The sequence below is a fragment of the Balaenoptera physalus genome (assembly GCF_965194825.1).
Source record: "Balaenoptera physalus genome assembly, chromosome: X".
NCBI classification, from domain to species: Eukaryota; Metazoa; Chordata; class Mammalia; order Artiodactyla; family Balaenopteridae; genus Balaenoptera; species Balaenoptera physalus.
The window spans coordinates 61,082,168-61,109,195 of NC_138903.1; the positions used below are offsets into that span (position 1 = coordinate 61,082,168).

The 27,028-nt window shown below is 38.0% G+C and overlaps 2 protein-coding genes and 1 pseudogene across 3 annotated transcripts in view; 1 reads left to right on the plus strand and 2 right to left on the minus strand.

The window, feature by feature from the left end:
- TEX11 (testis expressed 11) overlaps nt 1–27,028 on the minus strand; it is a 373,633-nt gene that overhangs the window by 188,634 nt on the left and 157,971 nt on the right. The window contains exons 10-11 of the mRNA XM_082445679.1: nt 25,378–25,432; nt 21,801–21,893 (exon numbers count right to left, since the gene is read on the minus strand). Of these exons, the coding sequence (XP_082301805.1) occupies nt 21,801–21,893; nt 25,378–25,432 (148 nt within the window). The remainder of the gene's footprint in view (nt 1–21,800; nt 21,894–25,377; nt 25,433–27,028) is intronic.
- LOC309652341 (tigger transposable element-derived protein 1-like) overlaps nt 1–27,028 on the minus strand; it is a 162,919-nt gene that overhangs the window by 87,988 nt on the left and 47,903 nt on the right. The gene's annotated exons all lie outside the window — the stretch shown is intronic.
- Nucleotides 1–27,028, plus strand: part of LOC309652343 (uncharacterized protein KIAA1143 homolog pseudogene) — a 209,720-nt pseudogene that overhangs the window by 31,299 nt on the left and 151,393 nt on the right. The gene's annotated exons all lie outside the window — the stretch shown is intronic.

The following is a 27,028-nucleotide window of genomic DNA, read 5'->3' on the forward strand; positions in this document are numbered from 1 at the left end:
ATTCTCAACAAAATACTAGCAAACAGAATCCAACAACACATTAAAAGGATCATACACCACGATCAAGTGGGATTTATCCCAGGGATGCAAGGATTCTTCAATATACACAAATCAATCAATGTGATACACCATATTAACAAATTGAAGAAGAAAAACCATATGATCATCTCAATAGATGCAGAAAAAGCTTTTGACAAAATTCAACCCCCATTTATGATAAAAACTCTCCAGAAAGTGGGCATAGAGGGAACCTAACTCAACATAATAAAGGCCATATATGACAAACCCACAGCAAACATCATTCTCAATGGTGAAAAACTGAAAGCATTTCTTCTAAGATTAGGAACGAGACAAGGATGTCCACTCTCACCACTATTATTCAACATAGTTCTGGAAGTCCTAGCCACGGCAATCAGAGAAGAAAAAGAAATAAAAGGAATACAAATTGGAAAAGAAGAAGTAAAACTGTCACTGTTTGCGGATGACATGATACTATACATAGAGAATCCTAAAACTGCCACCAGAAAACTGCTAGAGCTAATTAATGAATATGGTAAAGTTGCAGGATACAAAATTAATGCACAGAAATCTCTTGCATTCCTATACACTAATGATGAAAAACCTGAAAGAGAAATTATGGAAACACTCCCATTTACCATTGCAACAAAAAGAATAAAATACCTAGGAATAAACCTACCTAGGGAGACAAAAGACCTGTATGCAGAAAACTATAAGACACTGATGAAAGAAATTAAAGATGATACCAACAGATGGAGAGATATACCATGTTCTTGGATTGGAAGAATCAACATTGTGAAAATGACTATACTACCCAAAGCAATCTACAGGTTCAATGCAATCCCTATCAAATTACCAATGGCATTTTTTACGGAACTAGAACAAATCATCTTAAAATTTGTATGGAGACACAAAAGACCCCAAATAGCCAAAGCAGTCTTGAGGGAAAAAAACGGAGCTGGAGGAATCAGACTCCCTGACTTCAGACTATACTACAAAGCTACAGTAATCAAGGCAATATGGTACTGGCACAAAAACAGAAACATAGATCAATGGAACAAGATAGAAAGCCCAGAGATAAACCCACACACCTATGGTCAACTAATCTATGACAAAGGAGGCAAAGATATATAATGGAGAAAAGACAGTCTCTTCAATAAGTGGTGCTGGGAAAACTGGACAGCTACATGCAAAAGAATGAAATTAGAACACTCCCTAACACCATACAGAAAAATAAACTCCAAATGGATTAGAGACCTAAATGTAAGACCAGACACTATAAAACTCTTAGAGGAAAACATAGGAAGAACACTCTTTGACATAAATCACAGCAAGATCTTTTTTGATCCACCTCCTAGAGTAATGGAAATAAAAACAAAAATAAACAAATGGGACCTAATGAAACTTCAAAGCTTTTGCACAGCAAAGGAAACCATAAACAAGACGAAAAGACAACCCTCAGAATGGGAGAAAATATTTGCAAACGAATCAATGGACAAAGGATTAATCTCCAAAATATATAAACAGCTCATTCAGCTCAATATTAAAGAAACAAACAACCCAATCCAAAAATGGGCAGAAGACCTAAATAGACATTTCTCCAAAGAAGACATACAGACGGCCACGAAGCACATGAAAAGATGCTCAACATCACTAATTATTAGAGAAATGCAAATCAAAACTACAATGAGGTATCACCTCACACCAGTTAGAATGGGCATCATCAGAAAATCTACAAACAACAAATGCTGGAGAGGGTGTGGAGAAAAGGGAACCCTCTTGCACTGTTGGTGGGAATGTAAATGGATACAGCCACTATGGAGAACAATATGGAGGTTCCTTAAAAAACTAAAAATAGAATTACCATATGATCCAGCAATCCCACTACTGGGCATATACCCAGAGAAAACTGTAATTCAAAAAGACACATGCACCCGAATGTTCATTGCAGCACTATTTACAATAGCCAGGTCATGGAAGCAACCTAAATGCCCATCGACAGATGAATGGATAAAGAAGTTTTGGTACATATATACAATGGAATATTACTCAGCCATAAAAAGGAACGAAATTGAGTCATTTGTTGAGACGTGGATGGATCTAGAGACTGTCATACAGAGTGAAGTAAGTCAGAAAGAGAAAAACAAATATCGTATATTAACGCCTGTATGTGGAACCTAGAAAAATGGTACAGATGAGCCAGTTTGCAGGGCAGAGGTTGAGACACAGATGTAGAGAACGGACATATGGACACCAAGGGGGGAAAACTGTGGTGGGGTGGAGATGGTGGTGTGCTGAATTGGGCGATTGGGTTTGACATGTATACACTGATGTGTATAAAATTGATGCCTAATAAGAACCTGCAGTATAAACAAACAAACAAACAAAACAACTAATACTAAACTTTCATTGGGTTATTTGTATGGAAATATGTTAATATAAATATTTCAGACATTAAAAAAAAAAAAAAAGAGTCATGTACCACAATGTTCATTGCAGCTGTATTTACAATAACCAGGACATGGAAGCAGCCTAAGTGTCCATCAAGAGATGAATGGATACAGAGGATGTGGCACATATATACAATGGAATATTACTCAGCCATAAAAAGAAACGAAATTGAGTTATTCGTAGTGAGGTGGATGGACATAGAGTCTGTCATACAGAGTGAAGTAAGTCAGAAAGAGAAAAACAAATATCGTATACTAACACATATCTATGGAATCTTAGAAAAAAAAATGTTCATGAAGAACCTAGGGGCAAGACGGGAATAGAGACGCAGACCTACTAGAGAATGGACTTGAGGATATGGGGATGGGGAAGGGTAAGCTGGCACAAAGTGAGAGAGTGGCATGGACATATATACACTACCAAACGTAAAATAGATAGCTAGTGGGAAGCAGCCGCATAGCACAGGGAGATCAGCTCGGTGCTTTGTGACCACCTAGAGGGGTGGGATAGGGAGGGTGGGAGGGAGGCAGACGCAAGAGGGAAGAGATATGGGGACATATGTGTATGTATAACTGACTCACTTTGTTATAAATCAGAAACTAAGACACCATTGTAAAGCAATTATACTCCAATAAAAATGTTAAAAATTAAAATATATATATATATTACTATTTGTTCCAGTTCCGGCCAAGATGGAGCATGACAACTACAGTCTATATCCTCCACTAATTACAACGAAAAGCCCTGAACAGGATCTACAAAGCAACAACCTGAGGACTCTGAAAAGTAAACACAAGCAGAAAGATTGTAGTGAGTCATCAAAACATGGAGAAGTGGACTGTATGGGAATGGTGAGTATCCTGGTTTTTTTTTTTTTTCCCTTTTACCTAATGGTATAGGAAGTTTGTCTGTCTTCTGCCAAATCTCTGAATGAGGCCAAAAAGAAATGTTTCTCTGGATGATTGGCAGGTGTGGCGGGGGGAGTCTGGAGGATTTTTTAACAGGCTCTACCTTCACATAGATATGGAGTTCAAATTTATACTACTCAGACTTCCCTGGTGGCGCAATGGTTAAGAATCCGCCTGCCAATGCAGGGGACACAGGTTTGAGCCCTGGTCCGGGAAGATCCCACATGCCACGGAGCAACTAAGCCCGTGTGCCACAACTACTAAGCCTGCGCTCTAGAGCCTGCGAGCCACAACTACGGAGCCTGCGTGCCACAGCTACTGAAGCCCGCGTGCCTAGAGCCCATGCTCCACAGCAAGAGAAGCCACCACAATGAGAAGCCTGCGCACCACAACGAAGAGTAGCCCCTGCTCGCCGCAACTAGAGAAAGCCCGCGTGCAGCAACGAAGACCCAACACAGCCAAAAATAAATAAATTTATTAAAAAAAATTTATACTACTCATGTTGTCCAAGAACTGTAAAGCTGAAAAATCAAAAAAAAAGTAGCCAAAAGAGTGATATCTCTTAGACATCTTGCTAAAGCAAATAGATGTAGGGCCATGGACTTCCCTGGTGGTCCAGTGGTTAAGACTTTGCCTTCCAATGCAGGGGGTGTGGGTTCAATCCCTTGTTGGGGAGCTAAGATCCCACATGTCTCGGGGTCAAAAAACCAAAACATAAAACAGAAACAATATTGTAACAAATTCGATAAAGACTTTAAAAATGGTCCACATCAAAAAAAAAATAGATATAGGGCCATGTCCTCAATCCAGGTTGTACAGGATTCTAAAAGATTAACACTAAAGATAAACTAACAATCCCAAATTACAAAGCACATGAGGAAATGTTTCATACTGAGCAAGAGTCAGGAGTACTACTAACTGCAGGATCAAATTGTTTCCAAGTACAGGAATACTTCATTTTACTGCACTTTATTGCACTTCGCAGATACTGTGTTTTTTACATACTGAAGGTTTGAGGTAATCCTGCGTCAAGCAACTCTATCAGTGCCATTTTTCCAATAGCATTTACTTTGTGTTTCTGTGTCACATTTTGGTCATTCTTGCAATATTTCAAATTTTATTATTATCATTATATTTGTTATGGTGATCTGTGCTCAGTGATTTCTGATGTTACTATTGTAATTGTTCTGGGATGCCATGAACTGCGTCCATGTAAGATGGCGAACTTAAACGCTGTCTGTGTTCTGACTGCTCCACCAACTGGGCAGCCCCCCATCTCTCTCCCTTTCCTCAGACCTCCCTATTCCCTGAGACCCAACAGTATTGAAATTAGCCAATTAATAACCCTACAAAGGCCTCTAAGTGTTCACATGAAGAGTCGTATGCCTCTCACTTTAAATCAATAGCTAGAAATAATTAAGCTTAGTGAGGAAGGCATGCTGAAAGCCAAGATAAGCTGAAAGCTAGGCCTCTTGTACCAGTTAGCCAAGTTCTGAATGCAAAGGAAAAATTCTTGAAGGAAATTAGAAGTGCAACTCCAGTGAACACATGAATGATAAGATAGTGAAACAGCCTTATTACCAATACAGAAAGTTTTAGTGGTCTGGATAGAAGATCAAACCAGCCAAAACATTCCCTTAAGCCAAAGCCTAATCCAGAGCAAGGCCCTATCTCTCTTCAATTGTATGAAGGTTGAGAGAGGTGAGGAAGATACAGAACAAAAGTTTAAAGCTGGCAGAGATTAGTTCATGAGGTTTAAGGAAAGAAGCTGACTCCTTAACATAAAAGTGCAAGGTGAAGCAGCAAGTGCTAATGTAACAGCTACAGCAAGTTATCCACACGATCTAGCTAAGATAATCAATGAAGGTAGCTACACTAAACAGATTTTCGCTGTAGGCAAAACAGCCTTCTAATGGAAGAGGATGCCATCTAGGACTTTCATAGCTAGAAAGAAGTCAATGCTTGGCTTCAAAGCTTCCAAGGCCAGGCTAACTCTCTTCTTAGAGACTAATGTAGCTGGTGACCTTCAGTTGAAGCCAATGCTCATTAACCACTCCTAAAATCCTAGGGCCCTTAAGAATTATGCTAAATCTACTCTTCTGTGCTCTGTAAATGGAACAACAAAGCCTGGATGACAGCACATCTGTTCACAACATGGTCTACTGAATATTTTAAGCCCACTGTTGAGGACTACTGCTCAGGAAAAAAGATTCCTTTCAAAATATTACTTTGACAATGCACTTGGTCACCCGAGAACTCTGATGGAGATGTACAATACAATTAATGTTTTCATGCTTGCTAACACAACATCCATTCTGCAGCCTATGGATCAAGGAGCAATTTCAACTTTTGAGTTTTATTATTTAACAAATATATTTCATAACACTATATCTGCCATGATAATGATTCCTCTGATGGATCCAGGCAAAGTAAATTGAAAATCTTCTGGAAAGGATTCGCCATTCTAGATGCCATTATAAACATCTGTGATTCATGGGGAAAGGTCAAAATATCAACATTAATAGGAGTTTGGAAGGAGTTGACTCCAACCCTCGTGGATGACTTTGAGGGGTTCAAGACTTCAGTGGAGGAAGTAACTGCAGCTGTGGTAGAAAGAGCAATAGAACTAGAATTGGAAGCAGAACCTAAAGATGGAACTGAACTGCTGCAACCTCATGATAAAACTTTAATGAATGAAGAGTTGCTTCTTATAGATGAGCAAAGAAAGTGGTTTCTGGAGATGGAATCTACTCCTGGTGAAGATGCTGTGAAGACTGTTGAAATGACAACAAAAGATTTAGAATATTAAACTTAGTTGATAAAGTAGCAGTAGGGTTTGAGAGGATTGACTCCAAATTTGAAAGAAGTTTTACTGTGGATAAAATGCTATCAAAATAGCATTGCATGCCAAAGACAAATCGTTCGTGAAAGGAAGATTTAATTGATGGGACAAACTTCTTTCTCATCTTATTTTAAGAAAATGCCACAGCCACCCCAACCTTCAGCAACAACCTCCCTGATCAGTCCGTAGCCATCAAAATCGAGGCAAGACCCTCCACCAGCAAAAAGATTATGATGAGTTGCTGGAGGCTCAGACAATGGTTAGCATTTTTTTAGCAATAAAATATTTTTAATTAAGGTACTTATATTGTTTTTTAGACATAATGCTATTACACACTTAACAGACTACATTATAAACGTACTTTCATATGCACTGGGAAAACAAAAAATTCGTGTGACTCACGTTATTGTGATACTTGCTTTATTGTGGTGGTCTGGAACTAACCTACAATATCTCTGAGGTATGCCTATAACTTGCCTGCTTCCCGTAATAAAGCTCAACAAGATTTATACTATTGTATAAATATCTAGCACCCAACAATATAAAATTCACAACACTTGGCATCCAATGAAAGACGATGAGGCCTGGAAAGAGGCAGGAAAACATGATCCATACTGGGGAGATAACCAACTGAAACTGATCCAGAAGTGACACAGATACAAGAATTAGCAGAGAAGGACATTAAAAGAGTAAAATTATATTTCATATGCTCAAAAAGCTAATCAGAGACACGGAAGACATAAAAAGGATCCAAATCAAACTTCCAGAAATAAAAATTGCAAAATCTGCGGTGAAAACTATACGAGATGGTGTCAGTCCATTCGGGCTGCTATAACAAAAATAGCATAAACTGGGTGGCTTATAAACAACAAACATTTATTTCTCACAGTTCTGGAGGCTGGAAGGTCCAAAATCATAGCACCAGCATATTCAGTGTCCGGTAAGAGCCCACTTCCTCATAAATGGCTCCTTCCTCACTGGAATCTTAAATGGCAAAAGGGGTGAGGGAGTTCTCTCTCAGGCATCCCATATAAGGGCACTAATCCCAATCATCAGGACTCTGCCCTCATGATGTAATCACCTCCAAAGACCCCACCTCCTAATATCATCACCTTGGTGGTTAGACTTTCAGTGTATGAATTTGGGGTCGGGGGACACAAATATTCGGCTTATAGCAGATGGGATTAACAGAAGATCAGACATTGCAGAACAAAAATTAATGAATTTCAAGTCATAGCAATACAAAACATTCCAAAATGAAACACAGAGGAAAAAAACCTTTTTATTTTTTAAATTAAAAAAAATTTTTAACATCTTTATTGGAGTATAATTGCTTTACAGTGGTGTGTTAGTTTCTGTTTATAACAAAGTGAATCAGTTAAACATATACATATATCTTCATATCTCTTCCCTATTGCATCTCCCTCCCTCCCATCCTCCCTATCCCACCCCTCTAGGTGGTCACAAAGCATAGAGCTGATCTCCCTGTGCTATGCGGCTGCTTCCCACTAGTTATCTGTTTTACATTTGGTAGTGTATATATGTCCATGCCACTCTCTCACTTCGTCCCAGCTTACCCTTCCCACTCCCCGTGTCCTCACGTCCATTCTCTAGTAGGTCTGCATCTGTTTTTTTTTTAACGTCTTTATTGGAGTATAATTGCTTTACAATGGTGTGTTAGATTCTGCTTTATAACAAAGTGAATCAGTTATACATATACATATGTTCCCATATCTCTTCCCTCTTGCGTCTCCCTCCCTCCCTCCCACCCTCCCTATCCCACCCATCTAAGTGGTCACAAAGCACAAAGCTGATCTCCCTGTGCTATGTGGCTACTTCCCACTAGCTATGTATTTTATGTTTGGTAGTGTATATATGTCCATGCCACTCTTTCACTTTGTCCAAGCTTACCCTTCCCCCTCCCCATATCCTCAAGTCCATTCTCTAGTAGGTCTGTGTCTTTATTCCCGACTTGCCCTTAGGTTCTTCATGACCTTTTTCTTTTCTTTTTTATTTTTTTCTTAGATTCCATATATATGTGTTAGCATATGGTATTTCTTTTTCTCTTTCTGACTAACTTCACTCTGTATGACAGACTCTAGGTCCATCCAACTCACTACAAATAACTCAATTTCGTTTCTTTTTATGGCTGAGTAATATTCCATTGCATATATGTGCCACATCTTCTTTATCCATTCATTTGTTGATGGACAGGTTGCTTCCATGTCCTGGATATTGTAAATAGAGCTGGAAAGAACATTGTGGTACATGACTCTTTTTGAATTATGGTTTTCTCAGGGTATATGCCCAGTAGTGGGATCGCTGGGTTGTATGGTAGTTCTATTTTTAGTTTTTTAAGGAACCTCCATACTGTTCTCCATAGTGGCTGTATCAATTTACATTCCCACCAACAGTGCAAGAGGGTTCTCTTTTCCCCACACCATCTCCAGCATTTATTGTTTGTAGATTTTTTGATGATGGCCATTCTGACCGGTGTGACATGATATCTCATTGTAGTTTTTTTTGTTTTTTGGTTTTTTTAACATCTTTATTGGAGTATAATTGCTTTACAATGGTGTGTTAGTTTCTGCTTTATAACAAAGTGAATCAGTTATACATATACATATGTTCCCATATCTCTTCCCACTTGCATCTCCCTCCTCATTTTAGTTTTGATTTGCATTTCTCTAATGATTAATGATGGTGAGCATTCTTTCATGTGTTTGTTGGAAATCTGTATATCTTCTTTGGAGAAATGTCTATTTAGGTCTTCCGCCTATTTTTGGATTGGGTTGTTTTTTGATATTGACCTGCATGAGTTGGTTGTACGTTTTGGAGATTAATCCTTTGTCAGTTGCTTCATTTGCAAATATTTTCTACCATTCTGAGGGTTGTCTTTTTGTCTTATTTATGGTTTCCTTTGCTGTGCAAAAGCTTTTAAGTTTCATTAGGTCCTATTTGTTTATTTTTGTTTTTACTTCCATTTCTCTAGGAGGTGGATCAAAAAGGATCTTGCTGTGATTTATCTCATAGGGTGTTCTGCCTATGTTTTCCTCTAAGAGTTTGATGGTGTCTGGCCTTACATTTAGGTCTTTAATCCATTTTGAGTTTATTTTTGGGTATGGTGTTAGGGAGTGTTCTAATTTCATTCTGTTACATGTAGCTGTCCAGTTTTCCAAGCACCACTTATTGAAGAGGCTGTCTTTTCTCCATTGTACATTCTTGCCTCCTTTATCAAAGATAAGGTGACCATATGTGTGTGGGTTTATTTCTGGGCTTTCTATCCTGTTCCAGTGATCTACATTTCTGTTTTTGTGCCAGTACCATACTGTCTCGATTACTGTAGCTTTGTAATATAGTCTGAAGTCAGGGAGCCTGATTCCTCCAGCTCAGTTTTTCCTTCTCAAGATTGCTTTGACTATTTGGGGTCTTTTGTGTTTCCATACAGATTGCGAAATTTTTTGTTCTAATTCTGTGAAAAATCCCATTTGTAGTTTGATAGGGATTGCATTGAATGTGTAGATTGCTTTGGGTAGTAGAGTCATTTTCACAATGTTGATTCTTCTAATCCAAGCACAGGGTATATCTCTCCATCTATTTGTATCATCTTTAATTTCTTTCATCAGTGTCTTATAATTTTCTGCATACAGGTCTTTTGTCTCCTTAGGTAGCTTTATTCCTAGATATTTTATTCCTTTTGTTGCAATGGTAAATGGGAGAGTTTTCTTAATTTCACTTTCAGATTTTTCATCATTAGTGTATAGGAATGCAAGAGATTTCTGTGCATTAATTTTGTATCCTGCTACTCTACCAAATTCGTTGATTAGCTCTAGTAGTTTACTGGTAGCCTCTTTAGGATTCTCTATGTATAGTATCATGTCATGTGCAAACAGTGACAGCTTTACTTCTTTTCTGATTTGGAATCCTTTTATTTCTTTTTATTCTGATTGCTGTGGCTAAAAGTTCCAGAACTATCTTGAATAACAGTGGTGAGAGTGGGCAACCTTGTCTTGTTCCTGATCTTAATGGAAATGGTTTCAGTTTTTCACCATTGGGGACGATGTTGGCTGTGGGTTTGTCATAACATAGCCTTTACTATGTTGAGGTAAGTTCCCTCTTTGCCTATATTCTGGAGGGTTTTTATCATAAATAGGTGTTGAATTCTATCAAAAGCTTTCTCTGCATCTATTGAGATGATCGTAACGGTTTTTCTCCTTGAGTTTGTTAATATGGTGTATCACATTGATTGATTTGCGTGCGTTCAAGAATCCTTGCATTCCTGGGATAAACCCCACTTGATTATGGGGTATGATCCTTTTAGTGTGCTGTTCGATTCTGTTTGCTAGTATTTTGTTGAGGATTTTTGCATCTATGTTTATCAGTGATATTGGCCTGTAGTTTTCTTTCTTTGTGACATCTTTGTCTGGTTTTGGTATCAGGGTGATGGTGGCCTCAAAGAATGAGTTTGGGAGTGTTCCTCTCTCTGCTATATTTTGGAAGAGTTTGAGAAGGATACGTGTTAGCTCTTCTGTAAATGTTTGATAGAATTCGCCTGTGAAGCCATCTGCTCCTGGGCTTTTTATGTTAGAAGATTTGTAATCACAGTCTCAATTTCAGTGCTTGTGTTGGTCTGTTTATATTTTCTGTTTCTTCCTGGTTCAGTCTCAGAAGGTTGTGCATTTCTACGAATTTGTCCATTTCTTCCAGGTTGTCCATTTTATTGGCATATACTTGCTTGTAGTAATCTCTCATGATCCTTTCTATTTCTGCAGTGTCAGTTGTTACTTCTCCTTTTTCATTTCTAATTCTATTGATTTGAATGCTTCCTGGACTTGATTAACTATTTCCTTTCCCATATTCGGGAAGTTTTCAACCATAATCTCTCCAAATATTTTCTCAGTCCCTTTCTTTTTCTCTCCTTCTTCTGGGACCCCTATAATTCGAATGTTGGTGCGTTTAATGTTGTCCCAGAGGTCTCTGAGACTGTCCTCAATTCCTTTCATTCCTTCTTCTTTATTCTGCTCTGCAGTAGTTATTTCCACTATTTTATCTTCCAGGTCACTTATCCGTTCTTCTGCCTCAGTTATTCTGCTATCGATCACTTCCAGAGAATTTTTAATTTCATTTATTGTGTTGTTCATAACTGTTTGTTTGCTCTTTAGTTCTTCTAGCTCCGTGTTAAATGTTTCTTGTATTTTCTCCATTCTATTTCCTAGATTTTGGATCATCTTTACTATCATTATTCTGAATTCTTTTTCAGGTAGCCTGCCTATTTCCTCTTCATTAGGTCTGGTGGGTTTTTACCTTGCTCCTTCATCTGCTGTGTGTTTCTCTGTCTTCTCATTTTGCTTAACTTACTGTATTTGGGGGTCTCCTTTTCACAGGCTGCAGGTTCGTAGTTCCCATTGTTTTTGGTGTCTGCCCCCAGTGGCTAAGGTTGATTCTGTGGGTTGTGTAGGCTTCCTGGTGGAGGGGACTAGTGCCTGTGTTCTGGTGGATGAGGCTGGATCTTGTCTTTCTGGTGGGCAAGTCCACATCTGGTGGTGTGTTTTGGGGTGTCTGTGACCTTATTATGATTTTAGGCAGCCTCTCTGCTAATGGATGGGGCTGTGTTCCTGTCTTGCTAGTTGTTTGGCATAGGGTGTCCAGCACTGTAGCTTGCTGGTCATTGAGTGGACCTGGGTCTTGGCGTTGAGATGGAGATCTCTGGGAGATTTTTGCCGTTTGGTATTACGTGGAGCTGGGAGGTCTCTTGTGGACCAATGTCCTGAAGTTGGCTCTCCCACCTCAGAGGCACAGCCCTGATGCCTGGCTGGAGAACCAAGAGCCTGTCATCCACATGGCTCAGAATAAAAGGGAGAAAAAAAGAAAGAAAGAAAGAAAAAGATAAAATAAAATAAAATAAAATAAAGTTATTAAAATAAATAATAATTATTTTTAAAAATTTAATAAAAAAAAGAAAGAGAGCAACCATACCAAAAAACAAATCCACCAATGATAACAAGCGTTAAAAACTCTATTAAGAAGAAAAAAAAAAAAGGACAGCAGAACCCTAGGAGAAATGTTAAAAGCAAAGTTATACAGAAAAAATAAGACACAGAAGCATACTCATACACACTCACAAAAAGAGAAAAAGGGAAAAATATATATATATATATCGTTGCTCCCAAAGTCCACCTCCTCAATTTGGGATGATTCATTGTCTATTCAGGTATTCCACAGATGCAGGTACATCAAGTTGATTGTGGAGATTTAATCCGCTGCTCCTGAGGCTGCTGGGAGAAATTTCCCTTTCTCTTCATTGTTCGTACAGCTCCTGGAGTTCAGCTTTGGATTTGGACCCGCCTCTGCGTGTAGGTCGCCTGAGGGCGTCTGTTCTTCATTCAGACAGGACGGGGTTAAAGGAGCAGCTGATTCGGGGGCTCTGGCTCACTCAGGCCGGGTGGAGGTAGGGGTACAGAATGCAGGGCGAGCCTGCGGCGGCAGAGGCCAGTGTGACGTTGCACCAGCCTGAGGTGTGCCCTGTGTTCTCCCGGGGAAGTTGTCCCTGGATCATGGGACCCTGGCAGTGGCGGGCTGCACAGGCTCCCCGGAGGGGAGGTGTGGAGAGTGACCTGTGCTTGCACACAGGCTTCTTTGTGGCTACAGCAGCAGCAGCCTTAGCATCTCATGCCCGTCTGTGGGGTCTGTGCTGACAGCCGTGGCTCACGCCCGTCTCTGGAGCTCTTATAAGCACTCTTAATCCTCTCTCCTCACGCACCAGGAAACAAAGAGGCAAGAAAAAGTCTCTTGCCTCTTCAGCAGCTCCAGACTTTTTCCCGGACTCCCTCCTGGCTAGCTGTGGTGCACTAACCCCTTCAGGCTGTGTTCACACCGCCAACCCCAGTCCTCTCCCTGCGATCCGACCGAAGCCTGAGCCTTAGCTCCCAGCCCCTGTCCGTCCCGGCAGGTGAGCAGACAAGCCTCTCGGGCTGGTGAGTGCTGGTCGGCACTGATCCTCTGTGCGGGAATCTCTCCGCTTTGCCCTCCACACCCCTTGCTGTGCTCTCCTCCGTGGCTCCAAAGCTTCCCCCCTCCACCACCCACAGTCTCCCCCCGGAAAGGGTCTTTCAAGTGTGTGGAAACCTTTCCTCCTTCACAGCTCCCTCCCACTGGTGCAGGTCCCGTCCCTATTCTTTTGTCTCTCTTTTTTCTTTTACCCTACCTAGGTACATGGGGAGTTTCTTGCCTTTTGGGAGGTCTGAGGTCTACCAGTGTTCAGTAGGTGTTCTGTAGGAGTTTTTCCACATGTAGATGTATTTCTGATGTATTTGTGGGGAGGAAGGTGATCTCCATGTCTTACTCTTCTGTCATCTTGAAGCCTGCCCCCAAAAATCTTTGTAAATGTAAACAGCATAAGTGAACTGTGGGAACGACTTCAAACAATCTAATATATGAGTAATTAGCATCTGAGGGTGAAGCAGAAAAAAATATTTGAAAAAATACTGGAACTTTCCAAACATAATGAAAGCCATGATCCCAGAGATTCAAGATGCTCAAAGAGCCCCAAGCATAAGAAACAAAGAAAATTACTTCAAAGTATATCATCAACAAACTGCTCAAAACCAGTGATAAACAGAAAATCCACATATTAGCCAGAAAAAAAGGACTTGTTACATAAAGAACAAAAATAAGGATTGCATCATATTTCTTATCAGAAACAATGTAACAGGAAAACTGTGAACAATATCTTTAAAATTCTCAAAGAAAAAAATGCTCTCCATTTCAAATTCTATACCCAGAAAAAACATCATTCAAAAACAAATGGGGGACCCTCCCTAGTGGCGCAGTGGTTAAGAATCCGCCTGCCAATGCATGGGACCCGGGTTCGAGCCCTGGCCTGGGAAGTTCCCACATGCCACAGAGCAACTAAGCCCATGTGCCACAACTACTGAGCCTGCGCTCTAGAGCCCGCGAGCCACAACTACTGCAGCCCGCATGCCTAGAGCCTGTGCTCTGCAACAAAGAGAAGCCACTTCAATGAGAAGCCTGCACACTGCAACAAAGTGTAGCCCCCACTCGCCACAACCAGAGAAAGCCCACACACAGCAACAAAGACCGAACGCAGCCAAAAAAATATATGGTGTACCTTACACCCATTAGCATGTCTACTATCAAAAAATAATAATTAAAGTGTTTGCAAGAATGTGGAGAAATTGAAATCCTTGTATACTTTTGGCTGAAATTTAAAATGGTGCAGCTGTTACGAGAAAAACAGTAGTGTGTTTCCTCAAAAAAATTAAAAATAGAATTGCAGTATGATCCAGAAGTTACACTTCTGGGTTTATACCCCCCAAAAATTGAAATCAGGGAACCAAACAGCTATTTGTACACCCACATTCACAGCAGCATTATTCACAATAGCCGAAGGTAAAAACAACCAACATGTACATAAATGGATGAATGTATAAGCAAAATGTGGTATACACATACAGTGGAATATTATTCAGTCTTAAAAAGAAAGGAAATTCTGACACGTTATAACATGGATGAACCTCGAGGACATTATGCTACGTGAAATACACCAGTCACTGTTTTATTTTACTTATATGAGATATCTAGAGTAGTCAAATTCATAGAGACTGAAAGTAGAATGGTGGTTTCCAGGAACTGGAAGAGAGAGGAATAGGGAGTTATTATATAATGGGTACAGAGTTTACATTTTACAAGATGAAGAGTTCTGGAGAAGAATGTTGGTGATGGTTGCACAATATGAATGTACTCAAGGCCACTATACTGTATAATTAAAAACAGTTAAGATGGCAAATTATATGCTATGAAAAATTTAACAATAGAAAAGTAGGAATAGCTACATTCATATCAGATAAAGTAGACTGTACATCAAAAAAATAATTACCAGGGACAGAAAGGGACATTACAGAATGATAAAAGGGTCAATCTACCATGAAGAAATAGTAACTCTAAATACATATGCACCAAACAAAAGAGCTGTAAAATATCTGAAGTAATAATTTACAGAAATAAAAGGGGAAGTAGACACATCCACAATTATAGTTGGAAATTTAAACATCCCTACCTTCAAAAATTCATAGAACTAGACAAAAACTCAGCAAAGATATAGAAGATCTCAACATCATCAATCAACAGGATCTACAGCTGACCCTTGAACAACAAGGGTTTGAATTGTGTAGGTCCACTTATATGTGGATTTTTTTTCAATAAATACTACAGTACTACATGATCCATGGATATGGAACTACGGATACGACTGGCCCACTAGAAAGTTATATGTGGTTTTTCAACCGTGCAGGGTGTCGACCCATGTTGTTCAAGGGTCAACTGTAATTGACATTTATACAACACTCCACCCCAAAAGAGCTGAATACACTTTTTTTTTCCCAAGTGTCCACAGGACATTTACCAAGATATACTATATCCTGGGCCATAAATCAAACCCTGTTAAGAAGATGAAAAGACAGCTTACAGACAGGGAGAAAATATTCGCAATCCACATATGTGACAAACAACTCTTATCTAGAACATCTTATCTTATCAAACTCAACAGTAAAATTTGAACAATCCAAGTATGAAATGGACAAGCGTTACGAAGACACATTTCACCAAAGAGGAGCACCTGCAAAGGTGTTCAACATCATTAGCCAGTAGGAAAGTATAAATTAAAATCACTACATACCTATTAGAACAGCTAAAATATAAAAACAGGGACAATGACAAATGCCAGCAAGAAGGAAAAGAAACTAAAACTCTCATACATTGTTGGTAGGAATGCAACATGGTACAGCCACTCTGGTAAACAGTTTGACAATTTCTTAAAAACTAAATAGCCCAACAATTGTACACCTAGTCATTTATCCAGGAAAATGAAAACTTACATCCCACACAAAAACCTATACACAAATATCATAGCAGCTTTACTCATAATAGCCAAAATTTGAAAACAACCAATATTTCCTTTAGTAGGTGAATGGTTAAACACACTGTGATACCATCCATACCATGCACCACTCAGTGATAAAAGAAACCAAGTATTAATACACACAAAAACTTGAATGGATTTCAAGGGCATTATGCTAAGTGAATAAAGCTAATCTCCTAAAAGTCATAAACTGTATGATTCCATTTATATAATATTCTTGGAATGACAAAATTATAGAGATGAAGAATAGTGTTTGCAAGGGCTTAGGGATGGTGGGGGGTAGAGCAGGTATGGGTGTGCATATAAAGGGGTAGTATGAGGAAAATCTTTGGGGTGATGGGATAGTTCTGTATATTATTGCAGTGGTAGTTACATGCATCTACACATGGGATAAAATGGCATAAAACTATACACATACAATGTACCAATGACAATTTGCTATTATAGTAATGCAGCAGGTAACCATTAGAGGAAACTTGGTAAAGGGTACATGGGACTTCTTTGTACTATTTGGGGAGGGGAGGGGGGGTGTTAAAATTTTCTTCTGAATCTATTGCTTTTATTTTAATTTTTTTCTTTGTACCATTTTTGCAACTTCCTGTTACTCTATAAGTATTAAAAATAAAAAGTTTTTTAAGACATAATGTGAAATAGGGACTTCCCTGGCGGTCCAGTGGCTGAGCCTCTGTACTCCCAATGCAGGGGGCCCTGGTTCAATCCTTGGTTGGGGAACTAGATCCCACATGCATGCCGCAACTAAGAGTTTGCATGCCGCAACTAAACAACCCACATGCTGCAACAAAGATCGAAGATTCCGCATGCCACAACTAAGACCCAGTGCAGCCAAATAAATAAATATATTTTTTTAAATAATGTGAAATAAAGACATTTTCAAAGACACAAATGCTGAAATAAGTCATCACCGATAGACCAGCACTGCAAGAAATGTTAAAAGGTGTCAATGACGGTTAATTTTATATGTCAACTTGACTGGGCCACAGGGTACCCAGATATTTTGTCAAACATTATTCTGGTCTTTCTGTGAGAGTGTTTCTGGATGAGATTAACATTTAAATCAATAGACTGGGGCTTCCCTGGTGGCGCAGTGGTTAAGAATCCACCTGCCAATGCAGGGGAAACGGGTTCGAGCCCTGGTCCGGGAAGATCCCACATGCCGCAGAGCAAATAAGCCTGTGCCCCACAGCTACTGAGCCTGTGCTCTAGAGTCCATGAGCCACAACAAGAGAAGCCACCACAATGAGAAGCCCACGCACCACAACGAAAAGTAGCCCCCACTCGCCACAACTAGAGAAAGCCTGCATGCAGCAACGAAGACCCAATGCAGCCAAAAATAAACAAATAAGTAAATAAATGTATAAATAAATAAATAGATAGACAGACAGACAGACAGACTGGGTAAAGCAGATTGCCCAGCATGTGGGTGGGCCTTATCCAATGAGTTGAAGGCCTGAACAGAACAAAAAAGCTGATCCTCCCCTGAGTAACAGAGAACTCTTCCTGACTGACTGCTTTTGAGCTGGACATCAGCTTTTTCCTGCATTCGGACTGGAACTGAAACACTGGCCCTTCTTGTGTTTCAGGCCTGCCAGCCTTTGGACTGAAACTACATCATTGGCTCTCCTGGTTCTCAGGCCTTTGGACTAAGACTGGAACCATACCATCAGCCTTCCTGAGTCTCTGTCTTGCCAACTCATCCTGCAGATCTTGAGACTCACCAGCCTCCATAACTGCATAAGCCAATTCTTTATAATAAGTCTCTTTGGAGAACCCCAAAACAATGTTCTTCAGGCAGAAGAAAAACAACAAATGGAAATTTGGATGTATACAAAGGAATAATGATTAATTGAAATGGTAACTACATGTGTAAATGCATAAGTTTTTTTCTTATTTGTATCTCTTTTAAAATAAAATTGACAATTTACACAAAAATAATAACATAGTATTGTGGATTTTATAACATATGGAAAAGTAAAACATATGACAACAGTAGCATAAAGGCCAGGCTGGAGATATAAAAGTACACTATTATGACATATGAAGGTAGACCAAGATAAGGTATATAGTATAAGCCCTAAAGAAACCAGTAGAATAGCAAAACAAAGAGTTACAACTAATAAGCCAACAGAAGAAATAAAACTGAATCTAAAAAATTATTCAAATATGTAATGTGACAAAGCCTCTATGATCACTCTCCTTTTTCAGTACTCCCCTGAGTAGTCTCACTGTTTGTTCCTCCAGATGATCCTACAAATATTTTCATAATATTCCTCTTTTTTTAAATAAATAAATTACTTATTTATTTATCTTTGGCTGCATTGGGTCTTTGTTGCTGCATGTGGGCTTTTCTCTAGTTGCGGAGAGCAGGGGCTACTCTTTGTTGCGGTGCGCAGTCTTATTGCAGTGGCTTCTCCTGTTGTGGAGCATGGGCTCTAGGCATGTGGGCTTCAGTAGTTGTGGCTCGCAGGCTCAGTAGTTGTGTCACAGGGCTTATTTGCTCCGCGGCATGTGGGATCTTCCCAGACCAGGGCTCAAACCCTTGTCCCCTGCGTTGGCAGGCGTATTCTTAACCACTGTGCCACCAGGGAAGTCTGTATTTTCATAATATTTCAATATGGATTCTCCAGGAGGTTAGAATAAAATCTACATTGGACTCATAAACTGTTTTGAAGAAAAATTTACTTAAATACAAACTTACAAAAGAAGGCAGAAAAAAAAGAAGAAAGGGGGAATAAAGAATATGCAGGACAAATAAACAATAACAAGGTGATAGACTCGAACTTAACCACATCAATAATCACATCAAATGTAAATATTCTAAACACCCCAGTCAAAAGACACAGATTGTCAGAGTGGATAAAAAAGCAAAACCCAACTGTATGCAGCTTATAAGAGATGCACTTCAAACATAAAGACATAAATAGGAAAACAGAACAAGATACACCATGCTAACGCTAGTCAAAAGAAAGCTAAAGTAACTATATCAATAAAAGATAAAGTAGATTTAAGAGCAAATATGGTATATATCCATACAATAAGATATTACTGAACCCTGGGAATAAACTACACACACACACCACATCTCAGAATACTGTGTCGAATGCTGAATGAAAGAAGCCATTCAAAACTAGAGTACATTCTCTATGATTCCATTGGTATAAAACTCTAGAAAATGCAAACTAATCTATGAAAGCAGATCAGTTGTTTACCTAGGGAAGAGTGGGAAAGGGTGACAAAAGGGTGTGAAGAAACTCTGAGGAATGATGTATATATTCAGTATCCTGATTGTGGTGATGGTTTCATAGATATATACACATGTCAAAACTCATCAAATTTTTTACTTTAAATATAGGCAGTTTATTTTATGTTAATTATACCTAAATAAAACTGTTAAAAGATAATTAAGAGTAATGAATTATGTCAGTGGAAAAATAGGAATACAAAAACCCTGATAAATCCTGATAACAAATGAATAAATCAAGAAGTAAATAAATAAATATTAAATAAATGGGAGAAGGGAGAGTTCTTGCTTACAGTAGAATGTTGAGTGCCAACTGGTAAATATGAAGGGAGTGCTACAGTTAGAAAATGATTATTTGGCAACCATCATAAGATTGATTCAGGCAAGAACACTAATTCTTAAGGAAATTTTTAATAAAAAGCAGGGTATACGCATAATTTTAAAGTGTCTGTTGGTTGCAAGGGAAAAATGGTTAATATACAGTGAAGATATACAACACTTTTGAACAGGTGATCAATATTATCACCAGTGAGGAGCAGATGGACATCAGGGGCCTCCAAATGTGATGCCCTGAGAAGGGACACAATATCACTCATGCAGTATTCCAGTCACAAATGCATAATATGAGTCTAATCACAAGGAAACATCAGATAAATCTCAAATGAAGAATTTTCATTTAAAACAAGGTAGGGAGCTAATGTATTCTTCCAAAATATCAATGACACAGAAGTCAAAAGAAAGGCTACAGAAATGTTCCAGATTACAGGGGACTAAAGAGACATGTCACATAAATGCAATACCTAATCCTAGATTGAGTAATCCTATATTTGAGAGAAAAACATGCTATACAGTTCATTACTGAGTGTATATAACATATATTATTATTACAGATATCAATATATATTACCCTCAATAAGATGAATGTATGAATTATATTTCCTCAATAATATAGAGAAAGAGAGAATGCACAAAATGTTAATAACAGGTGATTCTGGGTAAAGTAAATAGACGGGTATTCTTTGAACTATTCTTATTCTTTCAATCTTTCTCTAGGTTTGAAATTGTTTACAAATAAAACTCTTTTAAGTGTATATTGCCACTGAAATCCTAATGCACCCAGTTCATCAATGTCCAGGGTCAATAATTAGGCTATTAAATGTGATATGTCAGGAGTAATGCAGATGGACAATTATTGTTATAAAAACTGCAACTTCTGTATCCAGTGAACAAAGAGACATGCTGACAAGAGGTCATGTAGCTAGCATGCAGCCTCCTCCATTGTCTTGGATCCTGTTTTTTATTTAGACTTGCATCTTAGCAAATGCAAAAAAAAAAAGGATGCAGCTTTTGAAAATGTTCATGTATATGAATATTTTTAAATTAAAAAATTTAACATAAAAGAAGTTTTTCAGCATTAAATAACCCCATCCACGTGACATAAATTTCAGGAAAATATAATTCAAGTAAATGGTTTCTTTGGGCAATTTAATATTCTGATAAATTCAACTATTCACTTTCATGCTTCCCATCTTGTTGAAAAAACTCTTTTGAAAATGTATCAGGGACTTCCCTGGTGGTGCAGTGGTTAAGAATCCGCCTGCCAAAGCAGGGGACAAGGGTTCCATTCCTGGTCTGGGAAGATCCCACATGCCACGGAGCAATAAGCCCGTGTGCCACAACTACTGAGCCTGCACTCTAGAGCGCGCGAGCTACAACGACTGAACCCACGTGCTACAACTACTGAAGCCTGTGTGCCTAGAGCCCGTGCTCTACTACAAGAGAAGCCACCGAAATGAGAAGCCCACGCACCGCAACGAAGAATAGCCCCTGCTCACCGCAACTAGAGAAAGCCCGCGCCCAGCAACGAAGACCCAATGCAGCCAAAATAAATAAATTTTTCTAAAAATGTATCAGTATATTTAATCGCCTTATAGAGTAAAACACATTGATCCTAATTGAATCTCTTTAAACAGTCATCAGCCTATCAATGTTCCTTATCCAAGAGTATAGAGGTATTGTATGTATGTATGTATGAATATGTGTATGTTTGTATGAGCATCAGCTGAAAGTGAATGACTGATGTTGGTTTTTTTAAACTAAATCCCACTATCTCCCTATTTTATCATTTCCTTCTTTATCCAAAAATTTACTCACATCAGAGAACCTTTTCTGTTTTGTGCAAAAGAAAATTTTTTTCAAAAATATCTATTGTCAAAGAGGTATATTTTATTCTTCCTTTCTGTGCTGCAGAAGAGATTGCAACAATCTGTTGTTTAAAAAAAAAACAGGAATACTGGAGCAAATGTCTACAGTGGATTTCAAAATGTGAATCAATGCTTTCAAAATTTCATTAAGCTAATTTTCAAAAGTAAAAACCTCTTATACCTTGTTTGCTAGGTTTATAGCGATGAGAGCCTTATAATATTCTTTGTCGTCCCAATCCACATAAGCAGTGGCTAGTAACCGTAGAACTTTAGCCTATAATTAAAAATAGAAAAAAAACACACACAGTTGAGGGTTAAACTGCAATACAACAGCTGACTAGCACTTACACAGTGACAGGCATTTCTCAAACCTCAGTCATAATTATGAAATAGCATTTCCTTAAGCAACCACATAGTCTTGGGATATGTCTCATCATTATGCTACCCACACCAAATACCATCTGAGAATTTTACAGTAATAGCTTATTTAAATTTAATATAATTGTGTTAATATAATTATTTTCTTAACAGTGTTTTAGTGGTAAAGTACTTAATCATCCTCACTTTAAAAATAAGGAAATTAAAGCACAGCAATATTTAATGTAATCATCTTACCACCTACTGTTTAGGTAGCATTATATTAGGCCTCCATCAAAAGAAACAAATAGAAAGACATAATCCCTCTCTCAAAGACTTTATAGCCTAGTTGAGATTAACCAATTGGACCAAGGGCACAAATACCACCATTTCACTAGGAGCAGATATACTTTCCTATACACAAGAGTCCTCCCAACTCAACCAAGTTTTAAAATTAATAAAGTATTTCTTTATTAAGAAATAAGTATTTATTTATTAAGAAATAAGAAATAATTAAGTCAGTTTCTCCAGCCAGATCTACATTGATAAGGGGAATAACTCTACTTAGCACAGACTTATTTAACTACAGATTCACATTTTGAAAGCAGGAGGCCTATTTCAATGAAGATTCTGCCTCTAAGTATAATGAGGACAGTAGGATCAGGCAAAGGTGGTCTTCTAACTTAAAAAAAAAATGTTAAGCACATTAGGGCTCTGCGAATCTTAGAGAAATGACATTTAGGGTGGATACCTTTGAGTTTTTAATTCAAAAACTAAGATGGATATAATGTACTTAATATCATTATTATTATTGTGGAGCAACTCTCAACTTATAAACTTCGCCAGAGGACTTTGATGGAGTAAATATGGCATCTCTGAGAAAGACTGTAGCTATTTCATAATAGTAAAAGGGTCAAATAATCAGAAAGATAGAACAAAATGGATGAATCTCAAAACTATTATGTTGGGCTTCCCTGGTGGCGCAGTGGCTGAGAGTCTGCCTGCCAGTGCAGGACACACGGGTTCGAGCCCTAGTCTGGGAGGATCCCACATGCCGCGGAGCAGCTGGGCCCGTGAGCCACAATTGCTGAGCTTGCGCGTCTGGAGCCTGTGCTCTGCAACAAGAGAGGCCCGCGCACCGCGATGAAGAGTGGCCCCCGCTTGCCACAACTAGAGAAAGCCCTCGTGCAGAAACGAAGACCCAACACAGCCATAAATAAATAATAAATAAAAAATGTTTAAAAAAAAAACAAACTATTATGTTAAGCAAAAGAAGCCAGACATAAAACAGTACATACTGTATGATTTCATTTATACACAGTTCAAGATAAGCCAAAAATATTCTACAGCAATAAAAGTCAGAATAGTGGTTTTATCATTGGGGTATGAATGGCTATTAACTGGAAAGGGGCCAAGGTAACTTTTGAGGGCAATGGAAATTTCTGTATCTTGATCTGTGTGGTAGTTACAAAACTATATAGATAAACTGAAACTCATCAGGCTGTATACTTTTAAGATTTGTGCAATTTAGTGTATATATATATATATATATATATATATATATATATATATATATAATATATATATATATATTTATTTATTTATTTATTTAAGTTATACCACAATAAAATACTGCTAGCATGAAAGAAAAACTATTTCATAATCTTACTTCTCCATACCTTGCAGTATGAATATTAGATTTCAATCATGCTTAAATCCTATCTTCCATCCTCATTTCCTCCTCCAGACGTCTTCTCATCTAAATCCCTTGCCTCGTATTCCCTTCTCCCTCCCTTTTAACTGTATGAACCCCATCTGCTTTCCGAGGCCTATCTCCTACCAAAAGGTTTCTTCAACTATTCTAGTCAACATTAATATTCCCCTTTTCTGCATGCCCTTGCGTATACTTCAGGTTAGTACCACACAGTTTATCACTTATTTTTCCCAAATTGTTTCACTTGTACTCATTTTTTTAAATCTTTTTTTTTGAAATTTTAATTGAAGTATAAAATACATACAAAAAAGTTCCAAAATCTCAATGGTACAACTCTGAATTTTCACAAAGTGAGCACACATATGTTAACAACACAGAAATCAGGAAACAGAAGTTTAGTCTCATCTCTTGTCTCTTTTCAGACACTATTCCAAACAAGGGTAACCAATTATCTCACTTCCAACACCATGTATTAGTTCTACCTGCTTTTGGCATTCACATTTATGGAATCATACAGTATGTACTACTTTGTATTTTGCTCTGTTTGTTCAACATTATATGTGAGAACGTCCATATTGTTATAATTATTGTAGTCTATTCTCGTTGTTATATGATATTCTATTATATGACACTATCGTAATATATTTTCATTATTTTTAATTGTGATAAAATACACATAACATAAAATTGACCATTGTAACCATTTTTAAGTGTATGGTTCAGTAGCATTAAGTATATTCACATTGTTGTGCAACCAGCACCACCATACATCTCCAGAACTCTTTTAATCTCACAAAATTGAAACTCTACCCATTAAACAATAGCTCCCCATGTTCGCCTCCCTCCAAACCTCTGCAACCACCATTCTATTTTCCGTCTCTATGAATTTGACTACCCAACATATCTCACTGAACTGGAATCATACAGTATGTCTTTTTGTGAATGGCTTATTTCACATAGCATAATGTCCTCAAGGTTCATCTATGTTGTAGCATGTGTCAGGATTTCCTTCCTTTTCATGGCTGAATAATATTCCATTGTATTCACCTGTATCAGTTTCATCCTTTAAACATAAGCTATTTAAGGGTAGAGGCCACGTTTTATACTTCTTTTTTTTTCCCCATCTACCACATTGCTAGATATACTGAGATATATATGTGTGTGTATATACATATATATGTATGTGTGTGTGTGTGTGTGTGTGTGTGTGTATTCTGTTACATTTTGAGTGATATACTATAATAATGGTAAGAAGCAGAGACGGATACTCAAAAAAATTCCATTCTGCTATGGCATGTATTAAATTAGTTTTATATCAGATTTATTTACATAATCACATTTTACTTGATTAAATATTAAAATTAACTTCCATACCAAGCATGTTTTATCTGGGTGGTTAAAGAAACCTAGAATTTTTGAACATGCAAATAAAAGCTAAAACTTATATAGCCAAACATTGTCCTAAGCACTTTACATGTATTAATTAATTCATGGGTACAAGAATCTACCTGGAGGGTAGATTCCATAAGTATATCAACTTTACAGACAGTAATGCACTGAGATATTAAATGATGTGCCCAGTGAATAATCTACTCACAAATGGAGGGACAGACTATCATAATTTTATTACAATAACATAAACTGTATTTCTTCAACCTACTTCTGCAATATTTAACATGATCCTTACCAGCATTGTCGGCTGAACAAGACTCTTATCCATCTTCCCAATATCATAGCTTTGGCTATCATTAAAAAAGGAAAAAATACATATAAATACATATTTATTTCACATTATATATATTTTTTCAAGACTACATATTACTAAGAAGACATGTTATAATTATACTTAATTAAACTTTTCTATTTTGCACTACAACAGATGATCAGCCAATTGACACATAAAAATCAATTATATAAAGCAATACTTTCTAACTTTAGAAAACCACAGAGATAGCCTCATCCACCAGAGGGCAGACAGCTGAAGCCAGAAGAACTACAATCCTGCAGCCTGTGGAACAAAAACCACATTCACAGAAAGATAGACAAGATGAAAAGGCAGAGGGCTATGTCCCAGATGAAGGAACAAGATAAAACCCCAGAAAAACAACTAAATGAAGTGGAGATAGGCAACCTTCCAGAAAAAGAATTCAGAATAATGATAGTGAAGATGATCCAGGAACTTGGAATAAGAATGGAGGCAAAGATCGAGAAGATGCAAGAAATGTTTAACAAAGACCTAGAAGAATTAAAGAACAAACAAACAGATGACCAATACAATAACTGAAATGAAAACTACACTAGAAGGAATCAATAGCAGAATAATTGAGGCAGAAGAAGGGATAAGTGACCTGGAAGACACAATGGTGGAATTCACTGCTGCAGAATAGAATAAAGAAAAAAGAATGAAAAGAAATGAAGACAGCCTAAGAGACCTCTGGGACATTAAACGCAACAAAATTCGCATTATAGGGGTCCCAGAAGGAGAAGAGAGAGAGAAAGGACCAGAGGAAATATTTGAAGAGATTATAGTCAAAAACTTCCCTCACATGGGAAAGAAAACAGCCACCCAAGTCCAGGAAGCACAGCGAGTCCCATACAGGATAAACCCAAGGAGAAACACGCCGAGACACACAGTAATCAAATTGGCAAAAGTTAAAGACAAAGAAAAATTATTGAAAGCAGCAAGGGAAAAACGACAAATAACATACAAGGGGACTCCCATAAGGTTAACAGCTGATTTCTCAGCAGAAACTCTACAAGCCAGAAGGGAGTGGCATGATATACTTAAAGTGATGAAAGGGAAGAACCTACAACCAAGATTACTCTACCCGGCAAGGATCTCATTCAGATTCGATGGAGAAATCAAAAGCTTTAAAGACAAGCAAAAGCTAAGAGAATTCAGCACCACCAAACCGTCTCTACAACTTCTCTAAGTGGGAAACACAAGAGAAGAAAAGGACCTACAAAAACAAACCCAAAACAATTAAGAAAATGGTCATAGGAACATACATATCATTAATTACCTTAAACGTGAATGGACTAAATGCTCCAACCAAAAGACACAGGCTTGCTGAATGGATACAAAAACAAGACACATATATATGCTGTCTACAAGAGACCCACTTTAGACCTAGGGACACATACAGACTGAAAGTGAGGGGATGGAAAAAGATATTCCATGCAAATGGAAATCAAAAGAAAGCTGGAGTAGCAATACTCATATCAGATAAAATAGACGTTAAAATAAAGAATGTTACAAGAGACAAGAAAGGACACTACATAATGATCAAGGGATCAATCGAAGAAGAAGATACAGCAATTATAAATATATATGCACC